Raw genomic sequence first — 10,633 nt, forward strand, 5'->3', positions numbered from 1 at the left:
CTACAGAACCAAAGCACTTTTCGCCTTTGAGGAGATTGATGGTGTGGACGTTTGCTTTTTTGGCATGCACGTGCAGGAGTATGGCTCCGAGTGTCTATTCCCTAATAATAGGTCTGTACAGGACCTTATTAAATGTAGTACAATAAAGGAACAGTAATTTTAGTGGGCTTTTCATTTATAAAATGTAACACCCCCCCTCCTCTGCAGGCGTGTCTACATATCATACCTTGACAGTATTCACTTCTTCAGACCTCGGATTCTACGAACAGCAGTGTACCATGAGATCCTCATCGGCTATCTAGAATACGTCAAGAAACTCGGGTATGCGTCACCTTTCTATTCTTCTGCTTCGCCTCTTGAAACCTTACAACATGGAGAAGAGTCTTGGGCAGGAACCTAATGATGGGATCCGTTTGTAGGCCAAAATATGTTCTAGCCACTACACGGTCTCTCTGGTCTGACTTTTGGTTTCTGCCTATCCACAGGTACGCCCAGGGCCACATCTGGGCATGTCCTCCCAGTGAAGGAGATGACTACATCTTCCACTGCCATCCCCCAGATCAGAAGATCCCAAAGCCTAAAAGGCTGCAGGAATGGTACAGGAAGATGCTGGACAAGGCCTTTGCAGAGAGGATTCTTCATGACTATAAGGTGAGGAGTAATTTTCTTTCAAAAATGTGATAAGGGCTTATAGAGGAATATGTGGTCTGTAATATTTAGAACAAAGGGCAAATTTACATTCACAATACATTGATTATTTGTTTTGTTACTTTTAGTTTATTTTGTTCCTGATCACATCCTTTTTTGACTTTTGTGTGGCGTTTTTATTTTTGTTGATGTTTTTGCTGGTGTTGGTTTGTTTGCAGGATAACTCAAAAAGCATTAAATAGGTTTTGATGAAGTCTTTGCTTCTAAGTCCATACATGCCTACAGTGCTTGGACACAAATTGCACAATGACATCCACACACCAAACTATAATCTGGATCCAAGTAATATTCCATACGTGGTGATCAAGAATGTTAAGATTTATAGGACTCTCAGAAAACCTTCTGCTGTGAGACAAATTGTGCTACAGGCTTGCAGTTAAGATCAAGTTCTAGCTGAGTCTCTGTTGACTCACCAGGGTCTCAACAGATTTGGTGTATGTTTAAAAGTTACTCAGTTTAGATCCTGAAGAAAGCCTCCATTACTCATATACATTTTCTTGAATCGCCTTCAAACTAATAATATCGGTGTAATTCCAAATGCCAGTGGTAGGTTTTCATGGTCATTGAATCATATTATGAGGATATTGCTTCTAGTTGTAATGGCATTATGGGGACAGTGAGCCACCTTGGTGGAAGTTTGCACTCTCTGACTGCTGTTTAGTTGATTCATGCATGTTTTTGTCTTTCTCTCAGGACATCTTCAAGCAGGCAACAGAGGACAGACTGACCAGTGCAAATGAGCTGCCCTACTTCGAAGGCGACTTCTGGCCCAACGTGTTGGAGGAGAGCATCAAGGAGCTGGAGCAGGAGGAGGAGGAGAGGAAGAAGGAGGAGAACACAGCTGCTTCTGAAACCCCTGAGGTCAGAGCATTGTGTAATGTGTTACTGTCCTCAGTTGGCATTTTAGACTTCAAAACATCTATAGATTGTATGACCAATTAATGCAGTCAATGTGTCAGATCATCATCCAAGTAGAGACTAACAAAGTTTAAGCTAATCACACACAATTAATCTTTTATGTCTTTACTGTACACAGCCATTTAATATTCACAGTGCTGGTGGAAAATACAAGTGAACCCTTGGTTTTAGTAACTGGTTGACCTTCCTCAGGCTGCTCTAACCTCAAACAGGCTTTTACATTAGCTGAGCATAAGTCCTGAAACAACGTTCAGTAGCAATTTTGGAACGCTGTCCCTCACAGAACCGTTTCAGCTCAGACATATTCTTAAGATGTCTGGTATGGACAGCTTGAGTTGATGTCTGGGCTCTTACTGGGCCACTCCAAAAGTAGCAGTAGATTTACTTTAATAGGGTCATTGGCATATTGAAGACGACCAATATCCCTACTGTAATGAGTACTAACTGGACAGACTGAGTCTATTAAACTTCTTGGAGAGACAATATGTGAAATGTTTATAAGCTGTTTCCTTTAATATCTGTCATTGCATATCTCCTTCAGGGTACGCCAAGTGACAGCAAAAACGCAAAGAAAAAGAACAACAAGAAGACCAATAAAAACAAGAGCAGCGTGAGCCGAGCCAATAAGAAGAAGCCTGGGATGCCAAATGTAGCAAATGATCTGTCCCAGAAGTTGTATGCCACCATGGAAAAGCACAAAGAGGTAAGACCCTGTTTGGTTTTTATGATTTAAGTGACACTTAAGGCTGTTTTTGTACATATGAGTATGTTTAAGTACACATTTCAGTTTTGCTTGTGCTTCTGACTTTCATTAGTCTTTTTCCTTTTTCTACTGAAGGTGTTCTTTGTGATCCACCTTCACTCTGGTCCCATGGTCAATACCCTGCCACCTATTGTTGACCCCGACCCTTTGCTCTCCTGTGACCTGATGGACGGCCGTGATGCCTTCTTGACTCTAGCCAGGGACAAGCACTGGGAGTTCAGCTCCCTCAGGAGGTGCAAGTGGAGTACCATGTGCATGCTAGTTGAGCTGCACAACCAGGGACAGGACCGCTTTGTTTACACTTGCAACGAGTGCAAGCACCATGTGGAGACACGCTGGCACTGCACTGTGTGTGAGGTGGGTTGCTACTATTGCACTGGAATTTTTTGTGTCTGAACCAGAATCAAACACTGAAAAACAAATTTGAAGTGGAGGCCTGTCAGCTTTTAAATATACAGATCATGAGAGACATTAAGCCGATGGATGTGGAGTTGTATAGATGCCCTAGATCAGAAAGATAATTTGTGAAATGTTTGATGAAGCTCTTGATTAGATTAAACTCTTGCTAATTTCTGTAACCCGGTCTCTCCCTTTTCTCAGGACTTTGATCTTTGCATCAATTGTTATAACACGAAGGGCCACGAACACCAGATGGTGAAGTGGGGTCTTGGCCTGGATGACGACAACAACAGCCAGAGTGGAGAGGCCTCCAAGAGTCCACAGGAGAGCCGGCGTCTAAGTATCCAACGCTGCATCCAGTCCCTGGTCCACGCTTGTCAGTGTCGCAATGCCAACTGCTCTCTGCCATCCTGCCAGAAGATGAAGCGAGTGGTTCAACACACCAAGGGCTGCAAGCGCAAAACCAATGGTGGCTGTCCTGTATGCAAGCAGCTTATTGCTTTATGCTGTTACCATGCAAAGCACTGTCAGGAGAACAAGTGTCCTGTCCCATTCTGCCTGAACATCAAGCACAAGCTTCGCCAGCAGCAGCTGCAGCACAGACTCCAGCAGGCCCAGCTGATGAGGCGAAGAATGGCCATGACCATGCAAGGCAGAACCATGCCGCTACCATCCCCGCCAGCCTCAGCTGCCCCCAGCACGCCCACTTCCCATACCCAACCTAACACTCCCCAGACACCCCAGCAGCCACTTTCCAACCAACCACAGACGCCCAACTCAGCAGGTGTCATGTCTCCCTCTTTTCCTAATGCACCTCGCAATGGCCAAACTCAAGCACCAGTTTCCCAGGGCAAACCTGGGCCCCAGGCCTCCCCTCTACACCAGCAGCAGTCCCCTCTCCCCCAGCCACCGCAGCTACACCTGCCGTTATCACCAAATTCCAGAAATGCTATTGTAAAAATGTATTAGATACGGGGCGGTCATGTTCAAGTTAAAGGGCCCAGCAGAACTATCGTGTCAACATGAATGGTTTGCCTATGAACCCTCAGCAGCCACAGCAGCGCATGACGGGCCCGATGCAGCCACCCATGCAAATGGTGTCAGGGCCACGGTGACCACAGGTCATACCACCCGGCATGGCCCCAGGACAGTGGCCTGGAGCTGCAGGACCTATGCAAGCAGCTCAAACTCAACAACCGGGCCTTGTCCCAGGCCAGACCCCACAGCAGGCCATGACCATGCAGCGAGCCATGATGCCTCCTGGGCAGCAACCTCAGCAAGGCCAGAGGATGCTAATACCACAGCAGCCTGGTGCCCGGGCACAAACACCGCAAAGACCTGGTGCTATAGCCCCCAATGCCCTGCAGGACCTTCTCCGCACCCTCAAGTCTCCCAGCTCACCCCAGCAACAGCAGCAAGTCCTCAACATCCTCAAATCAAACCCTCAGCTAATGGCTGCTTTCATCAAACAGCGAACAGCCAAGTACCATGCCAACCAGCCGCAGCAGCAGCAGCAAGCGGGTCAGCAGCAGCAGCCTGGCATGGTAGCAATGCAGGCCATGGCCATGCCAGGAGGGGCGGTACAGAGGCCAGGGATACCCCCTCAGCAGCCCCAGCAGCCTCCTGCGCAGGGTATGGCAGCATTAGGGCCTCAAGGGCAAATGATGAATGCAGCTCACAACACCAACCCCCAGATCCAGGAGCTTTACCGTCGACAGGTGTTAAGACAGCAGACAGATGCATCTAATGTTGAGTTTATAAAGAATATTGTAAACATCTCATACAATCAAATGTATTAAGTGGAATGCAATTTTTAAAGTTAAATTTGCCATTGTCAGTGTATCTATATTAACAGTGGATCAGATAACATGTAATGCAAAAGGTCCACCCACCACTCTGTGTGCAGCCGAATCCTTCAGCTCTGGTCTTCACCCTGAGCTCCAGGACAGCGATGAGGCTCTGGCCCTGCAGCTGCAGCAGGAGCTGGACCGAGAGGCAGCGGAAGCCCAGATGGTGGATCTGGAGGATGGAGGCCTTTTCTTTTGTCAGATCTGCCACAAAGACCTCTCACACATGACCCCTGAGGGGCGCACCCAGCATCTGAACAGGTCTGGACATTTATATTTATGCAGTAGGCATTCTCATCCAGAGTGATTTGCATCACAAAAATCAATTTGAATTTTTGATTGCACGCCATAGACTGGTGGACTCATTGAGAGTGAAAACAATCCCTGTTTGGTAGGTGTTTAGATCAGAGTGAAGAAAGAACCCCAGCCCCTCCTCCTCCTGCTGCTCCTCCTCCTCCCCCTGGTGTCCCTGACTGTCCCATCTGTGGCAAGAAGTTCAAGTCCCAGAAGAGTCGCTCAGCGCACCTGAAGCGCTGCTCGACAGATATGGGCATCTCTCCGGCTGTGCTGCTACAGGCTCTGCAGAGACAGGCTGAGGAGACCCAGAATGTCCCTGCTGCTAACACACTGTGAGTCCCCATCAGTTGAACCACAAGTTAGTTAAACAGGGAGTTAATATAGATCAAACCCTGTGAACAATTTATATTACATTTTTTATGAATAACAAATAAGAATTTACATAAATACAAATTACATCCTGCACATTCAGTCAGAAGTATCACACGCATAAAGCAAAAGGAAAATACCACAGCACACCTCTGAACATAGTGTCAGTCACAACATTCAATGCACCAGCTCTACAGGCCTTTTTGAGGTATCCAAAATTTGGCCACTGATAGTGACTGCTACCATCCACACAATCCATGTGTGGATCCTGTTTCAACGATAGCTCATCTGATCTTTTCCCGTAATAGGAATCTCTTTTTTCTCTTCAGTTCACAGACCGGAGGCACCAAAAGAAAAGACCCCTCCAAGCCGGGGCTCCCAGCAACAAAAAAGCCCAGGAAGCAGACTGATCGCCTCGACGAAGACACTATGGTGGCTCTGGCTCTGTCCTCCTCTCTGCAGGAGCAGGACAGGAAGGCAGAGAGGCGATTGCAGACAGAGGGGGCTACCTGTCACACCTCCATAACTCCAGTGCTGAAGTGGAGGCCAGACACAGGTACAGCGCTTTCACTATGTCCTATGTGTGCAATAAAGCAGTGTCTACTACTGTCTATTAGACATTTACCATACAAATGTGGAGCAATAACTGGGAAATAAGTGGATTTAGAAGACAGTGGTGCTATTTTTAGGATAGTATTCAAATGTACAAGTGATGAAAGAGAGATTATACTTTAAACACTCAAATTACATACAGATGTGTGGCCATTCAGATCTAGGTAGCACCTGAATCCTCTCCTCTCCTCCTGCAGGTGCAGTTAAAGGGCATGGGAAGAAGAAAAAGGGTGCCATCCCTCGTCCTCTGCCACTCCTCCTTGTTCAGGATGCTCAGATGGCTCTGACCAGGCTGCAGGAGCGTGTTTCTGCTCTCCTTCTACACAGCAGGGCTCCATCTCCCCCCACCCCAATCCTGTGCCCTAGCAGCCTGCCTGGCTGGAGTGGTGCTGCCCCCCTCTGGCAGAAAAGCGCACTGCTGGATGGGGACTCCACCTGTCTGTCTGATTTCTACACTCCAGAGCTCAGGGACTTCATCACGCCGTGGGAATCAGCAGTGGTGAGAGAGACCAAAGAGATGTTTACACACTCTTTTATATTACTTCTGTCGTGTTTGAATAGACTGAATGTTCGGCTGATGTTCTTTTTTTAAATCAAATGCTACTGAAGATTGGGAAACACACCGCTTTGTAGTTCTGTACTGTCCTAGAACGAAACTTTAAAATTTAGCTTTTATTTTTCTGGTCTGAATTCACATTTGATAGACTTAATATGGTGGTGAATTTAGTAGCTTTAATAAAGTGTCTTAACTTTAAAGCAAACCCGTTGAATTTTGGGATGTAGATGCAGTAGAATGTTAACAAATGTCAGTCTAATTAAATTAATTGTGTGTTATGTTAGATTTTGAATGCAAATTTCACTTTTTCACAATAGAATGAAAACATAAAATGAAGTGTAAATATTTTGTCGGCGGTTGAGTTTGAACAAGAAAACAATTGATGAAATTTGAAAGATGTATTTCACTGCATTGTGTGTCAGAGCAATAAAAACATTAATTACAGTTGTGCTGTCTGTTTAAATAGTATTGACAAAATGAACTTGGTATGAAAAAATTTGAGTAATGAATTGTTGTAATTAATTTTCACAATTTCCATTTACAGAGTTGATTTTAGTTGTTTAAATAAACACATTGAATAGTTGACCAAATAGCTGATATCGACTCACGGCTAAGTTAATCTTATGGTGGTCTCCTCCACTTCTAGACTGATGCAGCCTTCTCTAACACCAGCAACAAGCCCGAGTCCTCTGTGCAGCCTGTGAGTGAAGGAAGTCCTGTCACAAAAACAAGGACCTCCATCCTGCCTTCCTCCTCCCAGACTGCTGCTGCCTCCTGCTCCCCAGCTCTCCCCACCCCAGAGACAAAGCAGCTCCCTGTGGGCAGCCAGGCCCTGAGAGACCTGATGGAGCTGGCTGAAGACGGCATGACCCTCACACAGTGTGGCTTCTCTGCCTCTGGCCCTGACAAATGTAAGACACACAGACTGAACTGCAAAATATTTCTTTACCTTTGGGGAGTTATAACGTGTACCCAAGTAAACAGTACAAACGTTCGCAGTGTCTATAGAAAACGCATTGTTTTCATGTTTTATGAAGTGGAAATGCAAGAAATCTTAAACTAACAAAGTGGAAGCAAAACTGACATTAATGGTTTAAGCTGACATTTTAGGCTGCCTTGTTGTTTTTCCTTAAGAATACATTCATATCAACTCATATAATTTTGTAAACACTTTGTAAACTGATCCTAAGATCTGGTCCTGGTTGCCTTTGTTCTCACAGACAAGCAGAGCAGTGCTAGCCTGTCCGCAAACCTCCATCTGAGTGGATTTGTCCTGGAGGAGGCAGAGGAGCATGATGACCTCTGGGTGAGCGGCTTCCTGCCAGAGCCGACGCACCCACACTCAAAGGACACCAACAGCCAAGTGAGGAGAGAAACTGGTCAGCCAGGAGCAGATAAGGAGCAGGTAGGATCACCTGAAGTCACAAGAGATCATAAGGGTTCAGATCTTCTCTACATACAGATTTATTAACCTTGGAGTTTTACATATGGATGCCAATTTTCAAATTAAAACACTTTGTAAATTTACTTTGTAGTTCTAACTTTATATAATAAGAAACGTTGAAGTGTGTCTTGACTGGTGTGGCCATTGCAGGTGGCACTGCCCAGACTGGCGTCAGACCTGAGTACCATGGTGAACAACCCTCAGCTCAGTGATGTGGAGCTCCAAGTGGACAGTGGAGACGTCTACTTTGCTCATTCCTTCATGGTGTACACTCGCTGCCCCCTGCTGACAGAAATGGTAAAAATCATCCCCGTGTGTGGCAAAGTCTTGTTGGTTCAGTTTTTGTTTTGCTTTTAAATGAGGTACACAAAAAAATCTGCATAATGTTCTGGTAATAAATGCAGTTTGACTGAAAGCAGACAAATTAAGAGTAGATTTCAGTTCAATTTGCAGATTCCACAAATCATTGCTGAATTTTTTCCAAAGTGTCTCAATTTTTGGGGCCACATTAAAAAGAAAGATGTGGCTGTTGTTCAGGTGGATTAAGATCAGGACAACAAGCAGGCCACTTTGGAACACACCAGTGTTTTCTGCTCATCCATTCTTGATGTTTTAGATGTACTCCATGGGTTATTGGAGGAGCCATGAGCTGCTACTGGAACAGAGCTCTCCAACACTGGGAGCTATGTTTCTTTCCTGAATGTCTTGATTATCTTCTGATTTCAATGGCTGTGTTCCATTCACTTCTGCAGGCATGCCGCTTTTTATGTATTGGCAAGGGTGGGGAAACTCATTTAAATGATGTGCAGATGCACGTGAGGCAAGCGATATGACGAGCTCAGCATGAGTCGCGTGTCCTGTCTGCAGAGTTTCTGATTCATAATCAAAAGCTCTGGGCCACTGGGAGGAGATGTTGCCTGCATTTTCTGACCACACAGCGGTGCTGTTCACTGTTCTATCGGACGCCCCGTGATATTTTGTTGATTTTCTGTGGCTTCAGGTCATCACACGTGGCATGTGCCATTTCATGTGCTGAACGTAGACGAAACAGAAACCGTGCCCGGTTTACTTTCTTGTCTTTGAAGGATGTTTTTGTTTTGTTCACTGTGAACTGATGTGACAAAAAAGTTCTCATTTCATTTAATCTTCCTGACATTTTCCCAGAGGTATTGTGGCCTGTCAACAAACAGTTTAGCAAACTCCAGTTAGTTTTCTTTCAAAAGTGTCTTCTATGAAGACCACTTTCATTCAGAAAGCGACATGTGGTGTGATGCTAAATATCACCGCTTTTCTCACAGCTTCTTTTTTTGTTCTGTGATAAACCACAGACATGCGGGTATGCACAACAAAAGAACTTTTAATTTCATTGTTTCAGCGAGGTGGAAACCAACACTTTTAGACCCATGTCCTTTGAGATTTTTCAGCGTTTAACTTTTTTCCTCTTTCATCCACCCTCCGCTCCTCTCACAGGTGCATGAGAGTGGTTTTGGGGTGCAGGAGGATAACATGCCTGCAGCTCGGAGAGTTTTGATGAATGACGTCCCGGGACCGGCAGTGTTGGCTCTGCTGCAGTACCTCTACACAGCCCGCTGCTCCATCCCACCCTCGCTGCTTCCTCATGTGCTCGAGCTGGCATCCAGGTTCGTTTCAGCCCTAAGCTTTTTTATAGTTTTTTTTTTTTTAAAGAATACTTTAAACCAAACCTTGCACTTTGATCAGCCTTACATTTAAAACATGTATGTTCCAGTTCTGATGTAGCTAATCTCACTTTCCTGATTTTGTTCTCATATATTATGGGCTGTCTATTGTAAAGAAACTAAAACTGCTCTACTTTTCTGTTGCTGCTGTTTTTTTAATTCACATGATTGCAGAGAAGAATACCCTCTCATCTCAGAACAGTTGTTTGACTCAGCATTTTTGAAGTGACCCCCTGTATACAGGAAAAATACAAGAAAACACAGCAAAATCAGTTTATTGGTATGTTGACTCCTCTCTCTTTGTTTTCTGGTTAAGGTTTGACTTGCAGGAGCTACGGCAGCTTTGTGTACTTCAACAAGAGGCAGCAGCTGATGAGCATGAGGAGAACATCAGCAACACATGTCACCAGCAGCAGTCCCCTCTCCCCCAGCCACCTCAGCAGCTTCAGCAGCAGCCTCCGCTTACTGCCATCAAGATTACATGGCACATTGAGGCTGCTCAGAACCAGCAGAACTACCAGGTCAACATGAACATTTTGCCAATGAACCCTCAGCAGCCACAGCAATGCATGACCAGCCCAATGCAGCCACCCGTGCAAATGGTGTCAGGGCTGCGGGGACCACAGGTCATACCACCCGGCATGGCCCCAGGACAGTGGCCTGGTGCTGCAGGACCTATACAAGTAGCTCAAACTCAACAACCGGGCCTTGTCCCAGGCCAGACCCCGCAGCGAGCCATGATGCCTCCTGGGCAGCAACCTCAGCAAGGCCAGAGGATGCTGATACCACAGCAAGCTGGTGCCCGGGTGCAAACACCGCAACGACCTGGCGCTATAGCCCCCAGTGGCCTGCAGGACCTTCTCCGCACCCTTAAGTCTCCCAGCTCGCCCCAGCAACAGCAGCAAGTCCTCAACATCATCAAATCAAGCCCTCAGCTAATGGCTGCTTTCATCAAACAGCGAACAACCAAGCACCATGCCAAACAGCCGCCGCAACAGCCAGCCGGTCAGCAGCAACAGCAAG

The 10,633-nt window shown here is 46.0% G+C and overlaps 1 protein-coding gene across 1 annotated transcript in view; it reads left to right on the plus strand.

Moving 5' to 3' along the window:
* crebbpa (CREB binding lysine acetyltransferase a) overlaps positions 1–10,633 on the plus strand; it is a 66,146-nt gene that overhangs the window by 52,664 nt on the left and 2,849 nt on the right. The window contains exons 24-32 of the mRNA XM_020621002.1: positions 7–111; positions 208–321; positions 486–651; positions 1,402–1,569; positions 2,168–2,329; positions 2,465–2,746; positions 2,990–3,742; positions 3,904–4,521; positions 10,057–10,066. Coding sequence (XP_020476658.1) covers positions 7–111; positions 208–321; positions 486–651; positions 1,402–1,569; positions 2,168–2,329; positions 2,465–2,746; positions 2,990–3,742; positions 3,904–4,521; positions 10,057–10,066 — 2,378 coding nt within the window. The remainder of the gene's footprint in view (positions 1–6; positions 112–207; positions 322–485; positions 652–1,401; positions 1,570–2,167; positions 2,330–2,464; positions 2,747–2,989; positions 3,743–3,903; positions 4,522–10,056; positions 10,067–10,633) is intronic.

This window comes from Monopterus albus, unplaced genomic scaffold (assembly GCF_001952655.1).
Source record: "Monopterus albus unplaced genomic scaffold, M_albus_1.0 scaffold252.1, whole genome shotgun sequence".
NCBI lineage: Eukaryota > Metazoa > Chordata > Actinopteri > Synbranchiformes > Synbranchidae > Monopterus > Monopterus albus.